The 24,996-nt window shown below is 35.8% G+C and overlaps 1 protein-coding gene and 1 pseudogene across 2 annotated transcripts in view; both read right to left on the minus strand.

Annotated features, from left to right (window-relative positions):
- The window catches only part of SLC26A7 (solute carrier family 26 member 7), a 329,129-nt gene that overhangs the window by 50,853 nt on the left and 253,280 nt on the right, over nucleotides 1-24,996 (minus strand). The window contains exons 9-14 of the mRNA XM_082363299.1: nucleotides 24,330-24,443; nucleotides 16,213-16,290; nucleotides 14,937-15,032; nucleotides 7,046-7,152; nucleotides 5,972-6,038; nucleotides 730-867 (exon numbers count right to left, since the gene is read on the minus strand). Coding sequence (XP_082219425.1) covers nucleotides 730-867; nucleotides 5,972-6,038; nucleotides 7,046-7,152; nucleotides 14,937-15,032; nucleotides 16,213-16,290; nucleotides 24,330-24,443 — 600 coding nt within the window. The remainder of the gene's footprint in view (nucleotides 1-729; nucleotides 868-5,971; nucleotides 6,039-7,045; nucleotides 7,153-14,936; nucleotides 15,033-16,212; nucleotides 16,291-24,329; nucleotides 24,444-24,996) is intronic.
- On the minus strand, nucleotides 798-5,706 carry LOC309614623 (serine/threonine-protein phosphatase PP1-gamma catalytic subunit B-like; annotated as a pseudogene). Its single transcript has 4 exons — nucleotides 5,688-5,706; nucleotides 5,178-5,239; nucleotides 2,959-3,932; nucleotides 798-2,068 (listed from the first exon to the last, which is right to left on the minus strand). The product of its transcript is annotated as a serine/threonine-protein phosphatase PP1-gamma catalytic subunit B-like (transcript).

Here is a 24,996-nt window from a genome sequence, read left to right on the forward strand (position 1 = left end):
GCATTTAAAAATAACGTTATAATGATGGCAACAGTTTATACTTCTCTGAGTCATTTACCATATTCTCTTTTAGAGGTAGATCTAACTCTTCTTTCTCTTGGTAAAAAGATCCTTTGATTTAAGTGATTTGTCTTATTTATTCTTCTCAGGGTTATAGCATTTAGTACACATGTCCATTAGATATATGCTGAATTAATGAGTAAGTGAACAACTGAACAAATGAATGAACAAAAGCAATTACCTAAAAGCTAACTACAAGGGCCAAATAAAAAGTATAATACAGGGGGCTTCCCTGGTGGCGCAGTGGTGGAGAATCTGCCTGCCAATGCAGGGGACACGGGTTCGAGCCCTGGTCTGGGAAGATCCCACATACCGTGGAGCAACTGGGCCCGTGAGCCACAATTACTGAGCCTGTGTGTCTGGAGCCTGTGCTCCACAACAAGAGAGGCCGTGATAACGAGAGGCCCGTGCACCGCGATGAAGAGTGGCCCCCACTTGCCATAACTAGAGAAAGCCCTCGCACAGAAACGAAGACCCAACACAGCCATAAATTAATTAATTAATTAATTAAACTAAAAAAAAAAGTATAATACAATATAAGGTTTTGTGAGGGAAGAGGTCTCTAAACACTTCTATAACATATTATATTTACATGATAACGTTTTTGGGGCATCATGATATAAGGTTATCTGTAGCATGATATTGTAATCATGAAAGAGTTGACCCTACCTTGCTGATTTCATCAAGTGGCTGGTTGCTGGCATTTTCTTTTTGGATTATGTTCATTAGATCAGCATGAAACTTCTTTACATTCAGAAAAACAAGTGGGTTGTTTATTGAGATAATTTTCACCTGCTGCAGGGTTTCCTTTTACAAGAAAAATAAAGGAATAGATTCAGAGTTCTGAATGAAATAAATCCTACAATGAATCGAAATCCTACAAGTCCAAATGCCACTCATTTATGGAAGCAATCTCCTGGCTGATATTTTCATTAAAATTTCTTTGGAGAATTTAATATGCTATCATACTTCTCGAGGAAAATATGTACTTCCTCTTTATTAAGAATCATTAGTAACCATGAGATAAGTCTGCGGCTTTTCAGAAAAATGGCCCTTATCCCTACTAATTGGGTTTTGGGGAGGCAACAGCCTAGACTATCCAAAGAGTATCATGAAGACTTATCCTCCTAAAAGTACCTTTCCCACTCAGTCTAGAAATTTAAAATTCCTTTACCTAGCCATCAGTATTATAAAAAATGAAAATATGTCCTAAAGGGTCACTATCAGTCATTTACCTCATAATGACATAGTCTTCCTTAGGCTGGAGTATAACCTTACAAGTGACTGATAGTTCTAATTGAGAGAAAGAAACCAAGAGGTATTATCAGGAAGGTAATTTCACTTTGGGCAGGCCTAGATTACATTGGATTTAGGATGTAGGCAAGACATGAGGAAATGGGGAAGGAAAAATTTCAATACAAAAGGTGTCTGCTTTGGCCATTTGCCCAGGTCTTCCTGGCAATACCGTCTTCTCCATGACCTTTGGGGCTGGGATCTGTCTTAGAAACTGAGAGGATTGTAAGTTCTATGAAATGATAACTCCTTACCAACTAAATAAAGCAATATTCCTTCAGACTTTAGTACTCACATAGAGGAGGAGACACATACAGGCAGAGATAGAAAGATAAAAGAAAATATCAGATATGTGAATTTGGACAATTAGTTTAACCTCTCTTAGCTTCCTTGTTTTTTAAAGTAGGTAATTTTTTTAAACAAATTCATCATTTAATAAGTCTGAATTCATTTTTACCACATGGTATTGTACATGGTCAGCTGTTGAAACAGATTTCTTTTAAACAGATCTTAGTTTTAAAAAAGTCATAGATATTGTGAGTTCTGTATAAACTGGTGGATAGTAAGTTAGTTCCTTTGTTTTGACTTGTAAGCCGCAATTTCACTGCAGAATAAAGAATGTAGGCCAAAGAAAGCATAATCGATCACTCATATACAACAGTATTATTTCTATAATTTGAAGCTTTCTGAATGGATGGGTTCAAGCCTGATATAACTGTAAAAAGATTATTTAATGAAAAGACTATATGGAAATCATACAAAATGTTATTAACTTTAATCAATAGCTTAAACAGCACTATGTTACTAATTGCTATTCAAACCCAAAAGCCTGTTTTTGAATCCCCATGAAGGCGGCAGGGGTACACAACCATGCCACCTTGTACTTAGGGGAGTGTCAATATATATTTCAACAGAAACTTTGGCTTTAGGAAAGAATCACAAACTTTAAAATAATGGCTTTAATTGTCATTTTAAGTATACCACAGGGGAAAGTGTGCTTTAATTAAATATATATACCAGTGATGCTGGTAAGGTTGAAAGTTACTCCTAACTTTGATAGCTATAAAAACTAGTTTGTACATGACAAGACAATGAGAGAAAAAAAAGAAATTCCTTTGAAACAAACAAACAAACAAAAAAGTTCACAGTTTTTTGTATCCAACAGCGTGCATTTTATGACAATAACGTACAGATTGAGCACACTAGGTCTCTATATCCTAAAGAAAATGAGCATTTACATTATTCATGGGCTGTACTGAATTTTTAAAAAAGATCAACTATACACTCACCCCTTACACAGAATAAACTGTCCTGGGCTGTATAGCTTTAGCATCATCACTAAAGTTGTTGGCAAAAGGAACAGAGAACAAAACAAAACAAAACATTTTTTCCTTGGGAGTGGAGAATCTTTCATTTGCTGTTATAACCAGAAAATACCATTCATTAAGTCAAAAATGGAAGGGGGGAGGCCCATAAACACTATTTGAGCAAGCCGACCAATATACATTACAGTTTTAAAAATGAAGGATATATAGTATATGTTACAAGTCTCAAGTAGGCAGTGTCAAAATGACATCTATTTCTTTGCTTGCTTTGTGATCATACCCCTTGAAGGTGTTATGGGTCTCATGGTATTTGGTTTCTTTTTCTCTGCAGGCTTTAAAATCTGAAAAGAACACATTAGTGTTTCATCCACACTCATCATGGCACCTGCATTGTCAAACCCTCCACAACAATTGGGTGCAGAAAACAGAGTGACCAATTGTCTCTTTGCAAAAAATTTATATCCGTCTTCAACCACCTGATAGGCTCTACATATAAGATCCAAATCATACTTATGGAGAAATTTTGCAACCACTTCACCAAATGTGAAGGACATGCCTCTGTCATTTTCAACCCAGCCTAAGACATCTTTATCAGGGTCAGACCACAAAAGATCACAAAGAAGACCTTGATCTGGTACATCAATTGGTCGAATAATTCACTGAATCTGCTCCGTAGACTGAAGATCCTGGTGATAAACCTCCATGACAGCAGAATATTTTCTCATCCATGATGGCTGCTATCGGTAAACAGTTAAAGCAGTCTGTGAAATTTTTCCATAGTTTAATGTTGTATCTTCTTTTACATTCATCATAAAATCCATAAATTCTATTGATGCTGGCACATTCGTGATTTCCTCTGAGAAGAAAAACATTCTCGGAATATTTGGTTTTGTAAGGCAATAAGAGGCATATAGTCTCCAGCGACTGCTATCCCCTGTCCACATAGTCCCCAAGAAACAGGTAATTGCTTTCTGGCAGGAAAACACCGTACTCAAAAAGTCGAAGCAAATCATAGTATTGCCCATGGATATCACCACATATTTTGAGTGGTGCTTCAAGTTTTAGTAGGATAGGCTGACAGTGGAAGATCTCTCCGAACTTTAAGCAAAGTCCTCTGATTTCGTTCTCCTGTAGCTGTACAATCTTACCAGGCTTGGACTTTCTCACTTCCAGCAGCCATTGGATGATGCTGTTGATGTTCAGTTTATATCTTCCATTACGTTCCCACCGCCTACCCTCCCGCAGCGGCAACAACTACGGCTCGCGCCTTGGGATTCACGCCTCCTTTCCCACACCACCAGCACAGACATGGTGGTGGCTGCGGTGGCAGGGGCTCCCTGTTTCCTCCTTCTCTCCCCACTGGAACCACGAGAGCTAACGTAGGCAAAATTTTAAGCTAGATAATGTCAAAAAGTTTCTATAGCTACACAACTGTTTAAACTCTAGAAAGTGAGAAGATTTGCTGCAAATAAACAATTCAAGAAAACAAAAATGCTTAAGTTACCAAATTAACTTTTAATCACGAGGAAATCTCTTATAAGCCAAAAATAAAACAATTATTTGGCCTGTCATGTTTAGTTATGACAAAGACCCACATCTTAAATTGACTCACTAATCACACCACATGTTTGTGTCAATATGCTTTAAGATAATATACTTTTTAAAGATAGGTATTTATTAAGGAACAGAGACTCAAATGGGGCAAAAAAAGAAATTCTCAATAGAGTTGAATTCACTGAGTGGGGAGGGGTCTTCCAAATTGAGAATGAGTGTTTCATGTGAAGAAGGGGTGGGAGCGTGCATAAACAGAAGGGAGGAGTGACAGATCACCACTACTCTTGAAGTCAGCTAAAAATTCCCCCGAAGAGTTCATATTCAAATCTTTCTCTATCTTAGTGTTTTCCCTCTTAGTTTTGATACAAAACATTAAATAACTAGTGAGGTGTAATCTAACAAATTAAGATTTCCATGTGACACTGTTATTATTCAGGTAGGTGGCTAGACTGGAACAAATCAAGTTTTAAAGACATGGAGAAATTTTAGCACTTTCATCTTCCTACAAATACCCTCATTCACTTCCTCACATATTTAGCTTGAGAAGAAGGTATGACTTAGGTAGAATTTATTAACCAGTGTTCTTTAAACTGAAAAATACCAAACTTGAATTCTGTTTCAAAGCTAAGAATGTCAAGGCTATGGTACATGGCTGTACGTGTCGGGTGGATACACTGAGGACTTTAGAGGCCTGAGTCAGTCTGGGACTTTGCATGAGCATTAAATTCCCATGGAAAATGTAAAGGAAGAAAAGAAAGGGATAGGAAAGAAAGGTAGCATTGGTGGAAAACTTGAGCCTGGGACACCTTCAAAGAAGTCTTTGAACTCCAATAGCTTTCTATGAAGCAAATCTTTCCATACTTGTTAAAAAGCACAAGCCATTTCCCTAGGTGTCACAGAAGGACTCCTGCTGCTACTTTCTACTTCCACTCTACTCAGAAATACCCTGACACTGATCCTTCTTATAGGAGGCCAGTTGTCTCTGTTCTGAGGGCAATCATGAGGTACTAAAACAAGTAAAAATGAAAAATAAAGAAAAAAAATGTTAGTGAAACATTACAAAGCAGGTTCAAAGTGAGGCCATTTTTTTTAATTGACAAAAATTCAAGTTGACATTTTCTTTCTTCACTTTAAACTTGTTTGGGTCATCCTTCAGAACAAGAAGCTAGAACTCAAACATAATTGGCCTGCCTAAACATGGATTGAGTGAGACAATTTATATGTTGTTTCCTTAAAAAGGTGTCCACTGTGCAAGAAACAAATCCTAGTGGCATCAATTACCCTCTGCTAATAAAACAGAGGGTCACTGATTGTGTTAACAAATACCATGACCCCATTTTGCTTTATTCCCTTCCCTATTCCCTATCTTCCTCCATCATTTTATTTGGAATAGACTATTAATTTAGTTTGACTGTTTTATGTCAACTTAATAATGGAAAAGAGGTTTCCAAATACCTGAACTAGTCTGGACCATGATTATTCTGTGAACTGTACATCTATGAACCATGCTATCCTCTTATCTGCATGCTGATACAAGATTTCTGTTGTTGTTCTATTGATTTGTTGCATGTTGATTGCTATATTTATGGTGGTTACACATGCCACTGAAAGTTCAAACTAATCAAAAATAGAATTATCATTTTTAAAGTAGTAATTTATCTGCTTCTTATGATACCTTGAAACTATCTGACTTTTACAAAAATTACTAATTGCACGAAGGAAAAGGAAACTAAACTTACATCATCCATTTCTGTCTTCACTTTAAATTCCATTTCTTTCATATTTTTTATACTCAGAGTCTTTGCTCTAGAATTAAGGCAGATATAAAATACAATGTCATTTCCAAATTACTACATTAACCATGAAGAAATCAAAAGGATAAGCCATTTTGTTTTAACAATTAGAACGTATCTAGAATGGTTTAGATGCTATATCCCATTTGTTCATAAGACACTGGTAAATGTGTATCTTTCTGGGATCCTCAGAAACAGAGACATCTAAATAGAGATTTTAAAATGTAATTTATCTCATCTGGGCTCCCAGTTACCATATCTTCAAGCTAAAGAGGTGGATTGATAAAGAAGAGCAATAAGGGAGAAGGCTAGAAAGTATACGGTATTTAAGAAAATCTTGTTTCAAGGTAAAGGAAATAAAGAGGGAATCAATGGCAAGATTGGACCACATAACAATGAATCTATATATAGAGACTTAATAAAGATAGAATCTATAGAGGTAAAACTTAAATTTTTAAGAATATATTATTTCACAAAGAATTTCAAGGGAAGGATGAGAAGTGAGTAGAAGCATTATCGGATGATGAACATTGGGAAACAGAAAAATAATTGATCAAAATATGGAATGGTTTACAAATGTGCAGTAGGAAACAAAAAGAATGTGTTCTTTAATAAATTATCTAGAAAAAAGTAACTAGATTAATAAAGCTTCTGAAAAATTAAATTTGTTGAGGTTATTTAACTTTTCAAATGATTACATTGTTATATGGTTTGTGTCTCATTAGATACTATATCCATTCACTTAAAAAAAATAGCTCTGTGGTGCACTGTAGAGCTGTGGGGTTAATTTATTTACTTTAATAGATTTTATATATTCTATTTTATAGTTCTGACAAAAGATTTCTCCTCATTAAGACCACTGTTATTTTATATCACATGTACATAAAAACTTCTCTTTTTGTCTCTAAATATAAATAAAACATGAGAGTGTAATACTATCTATTCCACAGAAATAAAAGTAACTGGCAACAGTATATTTGCTGCTGTGTCAGAATAAACAACATTTAAATAAGATCTTACCTTGGGAAACGACCAATCACAATAGCTATGGTACACACAACACCAAACAGCAGCCCCACATTGGCAGCAAAGCATATTGTAAATATATATGTACTGACCCATATGCCCTGAAAGAGAAACAGGAAACAAGATATGGGTCCTTTGTAGTCTCATCTTTCTCGTGATTGCTAAATTCCTCACAATCTTCTTCTCTACCATTCCTGTGATGAAATCTCTCAGCAAGAATACATTACTCAAGGAGTGGGAAACAGAAGCCCAGGAACACAGAAACAAATCCAGGCCCCAGCGGACTCCCAGTGACAGAGGTTAAGGGAAAGGCAAAGGGAAAAGGTGCATTCTTTTTATATAGATGCTGCCAATCCTTAGTTCAATCCCCAACAAACTTTCTATTTAAGATCTGTAAATAGTTGGCTGATGTGCTTGGTTCAAAAGCATTCCATAATTTCCTACTGTTTTCTCATTTGGTGTATTAATATTACAAACAAGTGTTTGTAGATTTTTGGTCATTCTCAGCAATATTCTGTTTTCTGGGATTGCTATAAAAAGAATTTATACTTATTATTCTTATAATAAGGTAGCTTATTACTATTGATACATAGGACTCTCAAAGCCTATTTTTAAAATGACTGACTCTAACAGCACGACCAAAGCCATTTTTAGACCAACCACTATAAAAAATAGTTATACTTTTATTTGCAAGGGTTCACTTGTGAAATTGTGAAAGCTAAAAACTCAAGGCCACCTTAGTTCTTGGGAATATTTCAAAAGATTGCAAGAAAATTCTAGTTCTCCTTTAATTGGGATTCCAACAATATTGCAGTTTTGTCTACCACCTGAAATTACAATTTGAAACAGGATACTGTATTATATTGGCAATTCTAAGTTTATTTCTGGCAAAAATAACTTTAAAAGGAAAATAATTTGTGAAATCCAGAAAGCTATATTTTCTAAACACAAAATTCTGCATTTAGCAAATAGTAGACCAACAAAGTTTTCAAACTCTCTCTTTTCTCCCAAATTATCTGCATTACTTTATGCAAGTAATTCTAAGTTGATTTCTTTCTGTCCCAATAGCTGTATTACCATTTTAAAACATTTTTAACAACATAATTCAATTCCATATGCTAATGAAAAATAAATTTCTCTATAATCTGAAAACAGCACAGATTCTTGGAGGGGTGTAGTTTTTTTTTTTATCCAGACAAGTTTGAAACAAATGTTTCTAAAAGGTATTTTTTAACTTGAAATTTTTTACTTCTCCTTTGTCTGTATTATTTATCTACACTGAGCTTGAGTGGTTGAGCTATTTTCAAAAGCTAAGCCCTTGGAAGCAAATGGACAGATTTTTATCTGTAAAATTCCTTTTTGCTATAGAAGAAACAAACATTTGGGAATAAATAAGAAACCATATTTTAAGTGTTCTCATGTTAAGATCCATCACCTACAAATGTAATGCTGTTAGTACTTATTATTACACCATCCTGTCATCTAATAGGTTAGACACTGAGATGTTTTTCCTCTATTCAGGTGAATGGAGAGTCATTTGAATCTTCTATTTGTACACAGTGTGTTTTTTCCTTCCCAACTTATTACACCAGACTTGATTGTGTACAAAATAAGGCTGCAAATTTTTGATCGTTACTTCAACTTGCCATGATTGCTCTGTTTCTCACTCTTCCCCTGATGTTTACTGAACCTGCCTGGGTGTGGCAGAATAAGACTTCACCAAAAGCTTTATAAGTCCTGTTCCTCCTGGCCAACCTCCATGATTCAATATAGCATGGGGAACTGAGGATCCTGGTCCCTGCCATTTAAAAAAACACAGAGCCTGGAGGCTATGATTCATCAGAGGGACCAAAAATGTTGGTACCATCTGGTTCTATTTTTAAAGTGAATTTACTCTCCCACAATATCATCTATTGTAAGCTGGGCTTATAATGCTTAGTTATTTTCCAGGCCTACATTTATAACTTTGAAAAAAATATCAAATAGAAATTAGTAACATAGACAAGTAAATAGTCCCACTGGTTAGAATAAGGCCTAACACTATTCTGTAACAATTCCTAATAAAGATCCAAATCCTAGATGTCATAGCTATAAGGAATTGGGTTCTTGAAACACTTTTTTTTTTTTTTTGAAACGCTATTTTTTTGCATTGTGCATTCTTACTTGATCTCCTCCCTATTTGGCACTCACAGCCCCTAAACATAATATAACTCCAAAGTTGGCCTCAAGTAGGGAACACATAAACTCTTCCTTTTATAGAAAATGTATCAGTGTAAAACACAGTTCAGCAGCTACTCAATCACTTCACCTCTCTGCTCCATCTGTTATGCTGTTTTGGTGATTGATCCATATTATTAAATTTCTGTAGGTTTTAATTCTATCTCTACTGTTCAGTTACTCAAACTCTGTTCTAAGTCCATCAGTAAGGCTTCCATTTTGGATCCCTATTTCCTCATTATCTCAAAGAGGGTTTTGATCTACAACTCAAAGTAGAATTATTATTAAACTGTAAAAAATTTAAAAAAATAAAAATTTCTAATTTTTCTTTATTTTTTTAACATCTTTATTGGAGTATAATTGCTTTACAATGGTGTGTTAGTTTCTGTTTTATAACAAAGTGAATCAGCTATACATATACATATATCCCCATATCTCCTCCCTCTTGCCTCTCCCTCCCACCCTCCCTATCCCACCCCTCTAGGTGGTCACAAAGCACCGAGCTGATCTCCCTGTGCTATGCAGCTGCTTCCCACTAGCTACCTGTTTTACATTTGGTAGTGTATATATGTCCATGGCACTCTCTCACTTCGTCCCAGCTTACCCTTCCCTCTCCCCGTGTCCTAAAGCCCATTCTCTACATCTGTGCCTTTATTCCTATCCTGCCCCTAGGTTCTTCAGAACCTTTTTATTTTTTTTTAGATTCCATATATATGTGTTAGCATACGGTATTTGTTTTTCTCTTTCTGACTTACTTCACTCTGTATGACAAACTCTAAGTCCATCCACCTCACTACAAAAAACTCAATTTCGTTTCTTTTTATGGCTGAGTAATATTCCATTGTACATATGTGCCACATTTTCTTTCTCCTTTCATCTGTGATGACTACTTACATGTTATCTTAAACTTTCAACTTTCAAATTACTTTACACATACATAAATCTTTGGTAACTTTTCTTCGTGATATTTAGGTATATTCTAACTATTGAGTTATCTGGACATATTCTGTCTACTGGGTGATCTAGCATATATCCACAAAAGTCTGTGCAATGTTATCACTACAAATGCTTTGCCCAGATCATATCCCAATAACCCATGGCCTCTCACTGTTCAATTCCTTAACAACTAGAGATACCTGTCCACTTCAACAACAGGAGGCCATTGTCAAGCTAAACCCAACATCGCATTTAATTATCATGTACCTGCTATATCCATGTCACCTTTCTCAACATTATTTTCTTCACAAACCATACTCCCTACTTACTCCAGGTTTTCAACTATTACCTCTATGTAGGAGATTACAAATTATGAACCATTAAAGCAGTTTCAAACAGTCTACCAAATACCTTCAAACTCAATGTGTCCAAATGCAAACTCATTAACTTCACCCCCCAAGTCTTCTTCTACTGTTATCTTTCAGTTATAACACTAATATTCTTCAAGACACTACAATCAGAAACCTTGGAATAATATTTTACTATTTCTCCTTTTTCATCTACCTGTCCAATCATTTCCAAGTCCTATCAATTATTAATAAAAAATACCTCAAATTATACCCTCTTCTCAATTCACTGATAATGTTCTAGTTCATACTTTGTTATTGTTCCCTTAAACTGTTCTAACAGCCTCCTACTTAACTATCTGCTTTTGTTATCAACATTGTAAACCATTTGCCATACTGCTTCCAGAATAACTTTTCTAAGTAGATTTAGATAGTGTATTAAAATCATTTTTACTTTACTCCCCTCTATTAAACTCCACCCAAAGCAATATAAAAATGAATATATATGGAGGAAAATCCAACTTTGATGAAACAAGAACATGGTCACAACTCCTAACTATAAAATACAATGTAGACTTGCAAAATTTGTAAGATATCAAGGACACTGGAAGCCAACAAATTTATCCTCAAAGTTTAATCAATTATAGATTTCTCCATGAATGTCACAATTTTAAAAATTCTATACAATAATCTTCTGATAAGAGGTTTAAGTTCTAGGGGCAATAGTGGACCACCAGAGAAGAAGGAAAGGTACCCGTATGGTATCTATTTGATACTATATAAAGAAGAGCAGTAAGATAAAATGCCATTTGTATCACTTACAACCTAGCTTCCTAACCAAAGGAGACTGACAGAGATGAAACAAGGTGAAGAAGGTAGAGGAGACAACTAGTATCAGATCATCAGAGAGCCTGTGATTTGTGAGGCTTTATTTCAACTAGGGACAAATCTTCAGATGACATAGTTAAATCAGAGTCGTGGGATGCTCCACCTCACTTCCTACCTCCTGCCCTCCCCACATTATTTTTCAGCAAATAGCTACATCCACTAAGGATGCATCATAATCATAAAGGAATAATCAAGGAACCTATTTATAAAAATTGGAAAAAGAAATAAAGTAACAAAATAGAGACAGAGGATAGGTTTAGGCAATAAAATCTCAGGAAAAAACCCTCAAAAATAGATATGAAGAGTCAAAGAAGAAAAACTGGGAAAGAAATTGGATGGAAACAAAAATATTACAGAGATAAAAGCCATATTTAAAATTTACTAAATAGGATAATCACAACAAGAAATACATAATCAGAGATACAGTGAATAGTCCAGAGAAGCCATACACACACAAACACAAACACACACACACACACATGCACACCCCAAAATAATCACGGGAAAATGTACAGATTTTAAGAAACAAATTAAATTAAAAATACATAATTCATTAAGAGAACAGAACATATATATTTGAAAAAAATATTCAAAGACATATTAGAAGAAAAATTTTGTATGTAATTCTTGATTCCGAGATCACAAGGATATGTCACTCTCTTAGAAATTTGATACTAACTGTTCAACCACAAGAAATATTCTGACAACATTACCAAACTTTATGAGCAAGAAAGAAACTCACTGAGCATCCATTTAGAAAAATAAGCTCACATTAAATAATAAAAAATTATGTTGACCTGTGATTTCTCTGCCTTATCCCTCAATGTCTGAAGATATTTCAAGCTTAAAAAGCCTGGGGGAAAGCATTTTAGACTCAGCCAAAAACTTCCTTCTAGTATAAAAAGAAAACATGTTTTCACCATGAAGTAGCTCTGGGAATATAAAACACATGAGCCCTTCTTGGAAAACTGCTTTGTGATAACATACGAAATACAACTGGAGGAACTGAAATAAATAACTCAGGAATGTGAAACTGTATTTTTTTAAAGACTAAAGGTAACCACCAAATGCATTTAAGCTTCCATATTCTATAATTCAATGAATGACATCATTTTCCTCCAGTGATGTTCCTAACTGAAAACTTAGGAGCCACTCCAGACTGATGCACTTCATGTCATGAATTGGTGATGAGGGATAACTAATGAAACCTCTTTAGTATTTTTCAACTCTATTCCTTCCTCTTTAATCTCAAGTGTTAGTTGTGGTCCAGGCCTTCCTCATTTATTTGCCTGAATTATTAAAGGAGTGCTTCCAATTGTTGCATACTTCATCAGTTCGATCCATCTTCCTCAAATTACTCACATGACCTTTCTTATACATAAATCTTATTCCTATTTCTCCTTTCAGTGATGCCTCACTGCCTTCATGATGAAGTCTAATCTTTGCAGGACATAAGCAGGCTCTCTCAGTCCAACCCTTTCTTAACTTTTCCAACCCCATCTGTTACTACTCTCACCTTCATGCTATATGTTCTATCCATCATTTCCTGGAAAAAGCCTTCCCTGACACCTCTCCCCTTCCATTATGGTAATGTGCTCCCCCTTACGTGATTAATGAGTCCCTTAGAAATACCTTTATCATGGGGTTATAAATAGCTTGTTAAATAAGTTTACATCTCATTTTTCTGTTTCCATGTGCCACCTCACATATATCACCCTAAAAAAGTCATTATCCTCCATTAGCCTAGTTAATTTTGGTCTCTTGGACTGCCTACAAAATACTGTTCCTTCAAGTCTCAGTTCATATTTCAGCTCTTCTGTAAGTCTTCTGTATTAACCCAGTCCAAATTAAATGTTCCAGCCTCATTTTTCTCCAGTACTAAGTTTTTTCTTTTGCTTCCAGGTTATGTTGTATCTTGCTTCATATAATAGTTACTGTTTCTGTGCCTACATCCTGCACAAATATTAGTGTCTAAAGAGGGTAAGTACTTCTTTATTCATCTCTGAATTCCACATGGCACCCACTATTGTACCTTAGTAGAAGCTCAGTAATATTGAGACTTAAGAGGAATATTATCTTTTTTTAACATCTTTATTGGAGTATAATTGCTTTACAATGTTGTGTTAGTTTCTGCTGTATAACAAAGTGAATCAGCTATATGTATACATCTATCTCCCCATATCCCCTCCCTTTTGTGTCTCCCTCCCACCCTCCCTATCCCACCCCTCTAGGTGGTCACAAAGCACCGAGCTGATCTCCTTGTCTTATGCAGCTGCTTCCCACTAACTATCTATTTTACATTTGGTAGTGTATATATGTCCATGGCACTCTCTCACTTCGTTCCAGCTTACCCTTCCCCCTCCCCGTGTCCTCAAGTCCATTCTCTATGTCTGCGTCTTTATTCCTGTCCTGCCCCTAGGTTCATCAAAACCTTTTTTTCTTTTCTTTTTTTTTTAGATTCCATATATATGTGTTATCATACGGTATTTGTTTTTCTCTTTCTGACTTACTTCACTCTGTATGACAGACACTAGGTCCATCCACCTCACTACAAAAAACTCAATTTCATTTCTTTTTATGGCTGAGTAATATTCCATTGTATATATATGCCACATCTTCTTTATCCATTCATCTGTCGATGGACATTTAGGTTGCTTCCATGTCCTGGCTATTGTAAATAGTGCTGCAATGAACATTGTGGTACATGAATCTTTTTAAGAGGAGTATTATTAAAGTACATGCCAGCATAAGTAACCCCCCAAAGTCTCTCAGAGCAAAGGCTCTGAAGGAGGGAGAATACATAAATAATTGCATTTCAATATGGTGAATTCCATAATAGAGCTAAACAGAGGCTACTCATGAAATAATTCACCCATATAGGAGAGAGAGAGAATTTTGGATGTTCTTGCATAGATACATTTCTCTAGAACAAGTATATTAAATATTTATGTTAGTAAAATTCATATTTTATCATTGTTCAATATAATTTAATCTGTTCCTAGCAATATCCTATTAACATAATGCTCCTCTCAATGTAACCCATTTAAAAAACAATTCATGAGACTCTTTGTATTTAGAATGAATATGGTCACTATTAATATGTTTACCCTATATTAATGCAGCATACATTTCTTAGCAATTAATGCTGGCTTTTCATATATGTTATAAATAGTCATATTTCTACTAGCTATTCTTTGATGAACTTTACTTCCAGAATCAATTCATAATGGAAACTGGGAATCCCCAAACCAATCAAGTTAGCTAGCATTTCTTTAAAAGTTCTTAGACACATCAATCAAAATTTGACAGAATTCCATTTCTGTTTCTTATAAAGACATTTTACATTTTAATATTTTTACTGAGTTTGAAAAAAGATAGCTTGTAAAATGTAAGTTTCAAATGGCTAAAACTATTTTTTGTAAATGGAACTATTAAAGCTTATTTTGTAACATGTGTTTAAGCCAAAGATAGTAATTTTAGATAAAATTTCTACTTACCCAATCAATTTTATCCACATTCCAATATTTTTTTAAATCCCGAAACTGTATTAGCATTCCCTTCAGTCCCACAACAATAATACTTGCAAGAACACACTACAAATAAGAAATAAGTTGATGAAGATGCAAGATAAAGATTTTAATCTAAATTTTAAAGAATCATGGTATTTTTATGTCTTTGTCTTTGAAGTACTTACTAAAGAAAAGCAATAACCATTTAGAAGACTGAAGTAATATTCATTTTGTTTCGAACTAACCTATTATTGTACTTTAGGAATATAATAACAATTCTAGAAAATCACAGGGTACATGTTATGGCATTCTAAAAAAAAGGAAGAAAGAAAAAGAAAAGTAATGAATTATAAGGGTGAATGTTATAAGGCTGAATGTCCTCTTAACTTTATAATAATTATTCACTGCCATTTGTTTGAAATCTGTTTGTTGCAAAAATTAAATATTTATATCATGTATTTCTTTATAATTGTCTTGAGTATCAATTTTCTGGTTTCACCTGAATATATTTATAACTCTCTTGAAAAGTGAACTTGGTTATTGGGAGATCCTCTCATGAAAGTGATTTATTCTTATTACATGAATGAAGAATTAGAACAAGAAAGAACTGACACTGTCTCTGGATCTCTGAAGACCAGGATCTTACTCACATCATTTTAGTGCCCCAGGCTTCCAAAAAGCAAGGTAAACAAGTGTACTAATATTCTGAGTCACTTTGTATAACCATGCATCAAGGGTGGCAAGATGAATTTTGTTGCCTACTCTCTTGCCCAGCATGCATTTTCTAAGAGTACAAATTTTATAAAATTCTTCCAAAGTCTACTTCTTATAACAGACTTCCCTGGTGGTCCAGTGGTTAAGACTCTGTGCTTCCACTGCAGGGGGTGTGGGTTCAATCCCTGGTCAGTAAACTAAGGTCCAGCATGCCACATGCCACAGCCAAAAAAAAGAAACAAAGAGTGGCATGTCCTTCTTATAACAGAGATTGCCTAGTTCCATCTTCCAAATGAATACAGAATAAATCTAATTCCATGATGTCATTTTTATACAAAAGCCTAAGAATTAGAAAACAGCCATGGTACCCTCCCATACCTTCCCCATCAAATGTGGGCTCTTTCTACCTTTCCTCCATTCAACCATTACTTATGTCACATAAGGTTTCAGATTTAGGATCACTGAGGTTGTTCTTCAAAGAAAATTTTAAAATATAATGATTCTCATTAAAAATAAAGTTAAAAAGTAAATAATAAAAAGCACTACTTACCATGGGCAGCCAGTAAAGCAAGGGTCCTATTGCATAGATGACTATCAGGATGAAAATGCAAGATATTAGACAAGCCACCTGTAAAATAAAAGACAGTCAAAAAAGAAAGCTTGAACTTCCTTATTATTCCAAAGTTATAGAGGGAAAAAGATAATTCTTTGTTCTTCTTGATAAGAAGAAACAAAATGTTGGCACATGATTGTTAAATTAAATAGACTGTCATCTATATTTTGTAGCTGAAGGAACCCAAATGTGACAGCTGACAAACTGGTGCAATCAAATTAAGTCAGCAATGACAAAAAAGCAATTCTAAACAAAGAAATAGGACACCATCAACTTTTATCACACATCACAGCATGGCTTTTTTGTTTGTTTGTTTAATAGTGAAAATGACATTTCAGCTAAAAGTCCTTTAGCCTATAGTTGTTCAGCCTGGCCCCCCTTCTCATTTCCTAGTTGTTTGGGTAATAACTGAATATGCAGCTTAGGGTTTTTCTGTGCTGATGACAAATTTTCACAGAAGCCTTTACTCTCTTCGTTGGAGTCCTTTGTTAATATGAAACAGTTATATGGGATTAAGGGAGCAGTCTCTGCAGTGAAACAGACTTAATTTTATTAATCCTGAAAAGTCATTAGTATTGTGTTCTAACCAACTCAACTTGCTGACAAAAGGTAATTCAAAACACTCACTCCTAGCTATGCTCCACTTAATGGAGAACAAATTTCACATAAGCAAATGCTCATGTCTTAATAGAAACATTTAGCCAAACTGTCAGCCTTACAAGAGAAGAGAGGGCTTTCACAGGACCAGAAAGATACCTAAAATATCTTTATGGAGAAATCAAAGGAAATAAAGCCTATTAGAGTGGCTAAAAATAAATATATAAACAAATAATCAATAGCAAGGGCTGGCAAAGACTCAGAGCAACTAGAGTTCTCAGACACTACTAGTGGTAATTCAATATGGTACAGCCACTTCAAAAACAGTTTGGCAGCTTCTTATGGAGTTATGTATGACCCAGAACTACCTAAGAGAAATGAAAACATACACCTATGAAAATACTTACATGTAAATATTTATAGCAGTTTTATTCATAAATACCAAAAACTGTAAATAACTGAATTGTCCACCAGTTGGTGAATAGATAAATTTTGGGACATCCATACAATAGAATACTACTCAACAATAAAAAAGAACAGACTATTGATACATGCAACAGCATGGATGAAATTCAAAACCATTAAACTAAATGAAAGAAGCTTGATACAAGTTCCTTCCGTATTAAGTGGAGCTCATCTACAGCACTCCCCAGCATATAAAGGGGGAAAAGTCCTTCTGTGGGAAATAAGTCATTAGAGAACTAAGGATTGTCCATAAAAGAAGTTATAGTACACAAAACTGTCACTAAACTGATTATTTAGGAGTAACTGGTAATTTTACATGATAATAATTTTTAAATAACAAAATATTATGCCTGTAACTCCACTAGACTGGAGAGAGCTAGTTGTCAGAAGGCAGATTACAGGATTCATTCAGATACCCGTGTGACTGAGTATATCCATGTTTATGTGGAAGGAAAAAGACACCAACCACTAAGGTGCACTTCATATCAAAAGACAATGGCATGAGGAGGACTTTCAAAGATGGTGGAGGATTAAGATGTGGAGATCACCTTCCTCCCCACAAATACATCAAAAATACATCTACATGTGGAACAACTCCTATAGAACACCTACTGAACGCTGGCAGAAGACCTCAAGCTTCCAAAAAGGCAAGAATATCCCCACTTACCTGGGTAGGGCAAAAGAAAAAAAAAAGAGAGAGAGACAAAGGACTCAGGATGGGACCTGCACCTTTGGGAGGAAGCTGTGAAGCAGGAAAAGTTTCCACACACTAGGAAGCCCCTTCACTGGCGGGGGAGGGGGAGCTTCAAAGTGTCAGAGGAGAGCGCAACAGGGTGTGGAGGGCAAAGTGGAGAGATTTCCACACAGAGGATCGGTGCCAACCAGTAGGTGGGGGCTGGGGCTGAGGCTTGGGCTTTGCAGGTCAGACCCCAGGGAGAGGACTGGTGTTGACTGCGTGAAGACAGCCTGAAAGGGGCTAGTACACCACAGCTAGCCACGAGCGAGACTGGGAAAAAGTCTGGACCTGCTGGAGAGGCAAGAGACCACTGTTTTGGGGTGCTCAAGGAGAGGGGCTTCCTGCTCTGTGTGCCCACAGATGTCAGAGCACCGCCTAAGTGAGCTCAAGAGATGGGTGCCAAGCCACGGATATCATCTCGGACCCAAAGGCAGGCACGGACTGCTACTGCTGCTGCTGCTGCCACCAAGAGGCCTGTGTGCAAGTGCAGGTCACTACCCACACCTTCCTGGGACCCTGTCAGCACACTACTGCCAGGGTCCCATGATCCAGGGCCAACTTCCCTGGGAGAACACACAGCACACCTCAGGCTGTTGCAACTTTACACCGGCCTCTGCCACCGCAGGCATTCCCCACATCACAACTGTGACTAGCGTACCCCTCCCTCTCCTCGGCCTGAGTGAGCAAGAGAGCCCTAATTAGCCGCTGCTTTAACCTTGTCTTGTCTAGGTGGGGAAGAGACACCTGAGGGTAGCCTACATGCAGAGGCAGGGCCAAAACCAAAGCTGAACTGCAGGAGCTGTGCGACAAAAGAAGAGAAAGGGAAATCTCTCTGTGCAGCCTCAGGAGCAGCAGATTACATCCCCACAATTGGCTTGGTAAACCCTGCATCTGTGGAATTCCTGAATAGACAACAAGTGTTCCCAAAATTGAGACTGTGGACTTTGGGGGCAACTGTGGACTTGGGGTTTAATTTCTGTGTTTGACTTATTTTTGATTTTATGTTTATCTTAATTTAGTTTTTAGTGTTTCTTTTCATTTGTGGGTTTGTTTATTGGTTTGGTTGCTCTCTTCCTTTTTTGTTTTTTTTCACTTTTGTGAGCGTGTGTGTGTGTATGTTTCTTTGTGTGATTTGTCTGTTTAGTTTTGCCCTTTAAAAAAAATCAAGCATCTATATAAATACTCAGGAATATAAAACTGGTCAGAAGGAATTTTGGGTTCATGTGATCTAGAAAATATTCAACATTAAACTGATATCTGGTATTGAAGGTGGCTTAAGCTTGTTGATCTAATTAATATAGACATGTCTTTAGAGTCATTAATATTTAGCATAATACTTTATTGTACCTAGGAATCAAATAAGACCTTATTACATCTGTTGCAAGGAAAATAACTTGATAGGATGAAACTTTAAATGTAAATGAGATAAGAGCTTTCAGGTAAATGCTATAGGAATAATTATGTTCTGAAAATTATCTAAAATAGTGTCTCCAGATTTTGGTAACTATTACTTGCCACTTGGTTTTCACTAAAAATTAAGGTTTTTAAGAGTTGGGGACTCTAATTTAGATATGTAATTAAAGCTACTAAAAATAATAAAATCTTTCGCTATATAATAGGAAAGTGGGACATATGTTTTGAGTAAAAAGGAGTTTTATGCATGGTCAGACTGAGATTATATTAAACTTAATTGGGTAAATGGATTTTGTTATTAAAAGTAGACTGGTGCAGGACCAGACTTGGCTCCTCTCTGCTAAGAGAACAAGTTTACTTAGAATGCTGCTTTTGATAACATATTGTGTGAACTATCTTGCCGTTAACTGAGCTGTATTTGTTCTTAAATATTCTATCTGACCAAATGCTTTTTAAGAAAAAACGTTTTGATATTTTGGATGAATTTCCTATCAAATTCTAATTAAAGTTCTTTTGACTTCAGCTAGCTTTGGGATGCTTCAGAGGGCCCCAGAGAGCCTTCCTTATTGCATAGGTTTCACCTGTGGTGGAGCATTGGTTGGGATGTTCCCTTTTGAACTAGCCTTGGTCATTCATTCAGCTTTATCTCCGATGGGGCATTGGTTGGGGTTCTTCCCTTTTGGACTGATGAGGTATTGGTTCGGAATCTTCCATTTTTGTGGCTGAGGAACTGTGACCCCAAGAGACTGATTTCATAACAGGACTCGTGTGTGACAACAGCAGGGTATCCTTCCCTACTGCATTGGTTTTGCCTGCGGTGAAGCATTGGTTGGGATTTTCTTCCTTTTTGGGGGGCTAGGGAACTGTGACCCTAAGGCACCTCAGAGGGGGAAAAAAAAAAAAAATATATATATATATATATATATATATATATATATATATATATATATATATATTAAACTGACTAGAATTGGTTGGTATGCTAAATTACATGGAAAGCATTGTCAAATGAGCAATAAGCCTCCTCAGATTATATGGTATGAATAAATGTTATTAAAATAGATTTTCTAAAAATTATACAAAGTTTCTGAAATTTGCATATGTCCTGGTATAATGCTATAGTTTTAGTTGTTATCTTAAAATGCTGTATGTCATAACAACTTGGATAAGTTTCTTTGCCAAGAAGAATTCTAATCAGATCTTCAACCTTGCCTTTTTAAGACTTTTGTCATTCATAGGCAGCTTAGGTGATGATTTGCAAAACTGCCACATCATCAAGAAGGCTCATAAAAAGGAACATTTTTTAACAAATATGTTTCTGATAGCCTTTAGATAATACCACTAGACTGGGTAACAAATGACAAATCTGGATGAACTGATTACTTCATCCAGATCAACAGGAATTAATTACATGGGACTGAATGAACTGATGAATATGATTTATAACTATATGACTTTGGGAAATATACTAGCCTTAACCTTCGTTTTCCTTTTATCTTTTGTTTCCTTTTCTCTTATGTTATGACCTACAACAAGTTGATAAAGTATACCCTTGTAAACAAAGATGAAACATTTATCTTTTTCTCTCTACCTGATCCTGCCTGAATTTGGCTTCTCCAACTGGCTCTCCTGTGGACTTGATGGTTTATTGTAACTGGATTACAACCAGTTATACTAAGCATTGTTTTTGTTTATTCTTTGTTTCCAAATTGTTTATGCTTTGTGTCTTCCTGCTGCAGTATGACTTTGTCAATGTTACTACCTACATTACTTATATCCTGTCTATTTTATAAGATTGTTGTCTCTTACAGTGTGCAATCAGGCTCCAACAAAATAGATGATGGCTAAACATCCTGAGGAAATAGATCACATTTATGACTCTTATAGAATAATTGTAATAGTATGATTCTAAGTATGGGAAGAAGCAATAAGGGAAAACATTTCTTGGATCATAATAGATTAGAAAGACAGAAGATTCAGAGAATCTTTAATTATCAACAGGTCCTAATCCAGAAATTAGCACCTGGAGTGGCATATCAACAAGAATTTTTGCCTGATCTGGGATGAGCCTCCCAGTGCTGTGGGACAAAATTTGGTCGTGAAATGTCTCCCAAATACTGGTCAAATTCCAGACCAAGAGGAGGATCTGAGAAATTGAATATTTCCATTAGTCTGCCATCTTCTCAGACACCCATTTTTCTGAATAAAGTCGCTATTCCTTGCCTCAACACCTCGTCTCCCAATTTATTGGCCTCTCGTGCAGTGAGCAGAGCAATCTTGGACTTGGTAAAAATATCAGCAAAATTGACTAGTTTTATAATTATCAGATACTTTCATTTTTCATTAATTCTTTCCACACATAGTTATTGAACACCTACTATGTGCTAGGTCTTGGGCTGGACACTGAGGATATGGTGAACCAAAGCAGACATGGGCTGTCTAAGAGCTGAAGTCAAGAGAAGAAGGCAGACATCAATCATATAATCACACTGATGAACACTTAAAGTCCAACAGAGCTAAGGTCTCTGAAGAAAAGAACACAGTTGACCCAAAAGTGTCAGTGAGATCTGAAGAATGGGAGGAGTTAACTTAGAGGAGGCAGCCACAGAGAGAAAAGGAACAGACACTGGAGCCCACGAGGAAGGAGGAGCTGTGACTGGTGAGCTGAGATTGAGGTGGAGAAGAGTCCAAGATGAGGCTGTAGGGGGAAGCACTCAGTTTTGGTAACATAAAGGTCTGAATTCTAAGACCTATGCAAAACCTTTTATGGGTTCTAGGAGGAAGTAACAAGATCATATTTGTATTTTAAAAGATATCTTTCTACAGAAATACTAATAGTGTTTCTGAACAAGAAAGAGTCAGTTGGTGAAATAATTGACAAATGCAAGGTGGTTCCCACTGCTACTTTGATTGGCTATTATTAGCCTAAAAGTTGAAGGGTTTAAATTCTTCTAGATTAATTTACTGGGTATAAGTCTAGTACCTATGAGAGACAGAGCTATTTAAGGGATTTCTTTGTGAAGTCTTGTCACATAGAAAACTGGTTTCACAGCCTATTTAGAACAAAACTTTTAAGACTTGGCTTGCCCAGTGCCTTCTTCAAATCATGTCAGTTATCTCCACGTAAACTTAATAGTTGTAATGCCAAAATGACTACCATGGGAAAGCATCCTCGATTTGGGTATGCACATTAAATCAGATTCCTTCTCTGTACAATTTAATGGGAATTGTTGAGCAGATTAGCGACAATCTCAACAAGCAGAACAGCATGAAAATACTGTGCTGCCAAACTTTGTTTCCCTGAACTAGTGTTTTGTTAGGTACCTTTTGTTTCTTCTGAAGTCTGATGAATAGAATACCATGCAGAAATGATGAGAGGAAATCTAACACACTCATCCTTGTAAGAAACTAGGTGGAAACCACTATAGAATCCTAGAATTTTATAGATAGAAGAGTCTCCAGAGTAAGGAATGATACTTGAGTACACTATGTATTAAACATTCAAATTTAGGTTACAAGTATCTGAGAGTTTGCAAAAATGTTTATGCCAATACACATGATGAACTTATGCTTTAAATCACGAACTGTGTAAAAATCAATCAAATTGTCATGTAAAACAATGTTGAATGAGAATTACACATCTTTGATGATGAGTTGTGGCAATAATATGTCAAATTATTATAGATTCAGAATTTGTTGCTGCTTCCCCTCTGCTCCATGGTACATTCATCAAATTTTATTGGTTAATTTTATGCAATATTTTAATGTTCATTAACCCATCTTTCTCTAGCCACTTGCCCCCAACGTCAAGAACCATATCCTTTTCAAATTTACTCTTCTACAACCCCCAAAAAGGACTTAGTATAAGGTAAACTCCTAATAAATGTTTAAATTATCACGTAAAATGCTTTATAAATTCTCATTCAACTCCAATTTAAAATAAATGTGAATTGTTTTATAATGGTTAGCTGTTAATATTAATTTATTAAATTAAAATATACATGAATTTTCTTGTATAGAACAGTAGTTAAGAATGCAAGATTTGGAGTAGATCTATCTGGGTTCAAATCCCAGCTCTGCCACTTACAAGCTCTGTGACTTGGATAAGTCAGTTTAACCCTCTTTTCCTCAACTTTCTCATGTGGAAATCTAGCATAATAATTACACCTCCTTCATAGAGGTACCTAAAAGATTAAATGAGTTCATTTATATAAAATGTATGACATGCATATAACTCGATATATGCTTCCACCAACACCACCACCATCATCATCATCACAGAAACATCTTTATTACTACCATCGACATCTTATCAGTACCAAGCATAATAACTAGTATATAGCAGGTTCTCAAATGTCAAATTGATTTGAGTTCCTAAAAATACATAATTGTTTCTTAAAATCAAAATGTGCACAGACATCGTATTATTCATTTACATACATGTACATCTCTATAGACAGGAATGTCATTGTCAAGGACTGATTTTTCATACAGTTGTTTTCATTTTATTTAAAGGAAGTGAACAAAAATTTTAAAATTTCAAATTGACTGGTTAGATTAGCAAAACGTACAATCAGAGACACCGCTAGAGGGAGCATTTGTTCAAAGATTGACAACAATAAAGCTGCCATTAATACAGGATTTTTTTGTCTGCTCATTGAATCATTCAGCTCCTCAAGGATCTTTCCTAAGAAAGAGAAGAGATAGAATTCCTTGATACTAGTTTTAAGAAATTGAAGAAGTAAAAATATTCTCAGGACTTTAGAGAGAAGCTCATTCTTCCCACTCTCCAAGGAGAGTAAAGACCCATCAGTTCTTTTGTCCCTGCTGAAAATAAAGTTACCTGTGTCTTTGCTCCTGTGCTATATAGGACAGCAGTCCTTCCCATGGCAGCAGCACTTGGTATGCAGAAGAAAAATGAAGGAATCACATTGCTGAGGCCATGGGCCAAAAATTCCTACAGGAATGATAATAGGAGGATATATCATTTCCTAATCACAATCAACTTTTAGAGACCACCGGTAAAACTTGTCATGGAATGAGACTTATTCTGTATTCTATTTCTGTTCTCTCCACTGGTCGTAATTTAACCATTATTTTAAGAATAGCTAACATTTATTGAGTGCTTACAATGAGCCAGAAACTGTTCTAAGCACTTCATTGTAACAACCTTATAGGGAAGTACAAGGCATTTATTGTATCTGTTGTCAATTTCTCCTCTTTCAGGTCATTAGAATCAAGGTTTTGTTCCCGCCACTCCACCAGTGACCTCCACAGTGCTAAATCCAATGGTTAATTTCCACCCTACCTGGCCTGAGATTAGCATTTGACACAGTCGCTCACTACCTCCTCCTTAAAGGCTCCTTCTAGGACCTCTCACCCTCCTGGTTTTCTCCTACCTCCCTGGCCACCACTTCTCAGTCTCCTTTGTGGTTTCTTCTCATCTAACCAATCACAAATATTGGACCACTTCCCTCTCTAATCTTAGCTACCCAAATACACATTGACAG

The sequence above is a fragment of the Balaenoptera borealis genome (genome assembly GCF_965194805.1).
Source record: "Balaenoptera borealis genome assembly, chromosome: 17".
Taxonomy (NCBI): Eukaryota; Metazoa; Chordata; class Mammalia; order Artiodactyla; family Balaenopteridae; genus Balaenoptera; species Balaenoptera borealis.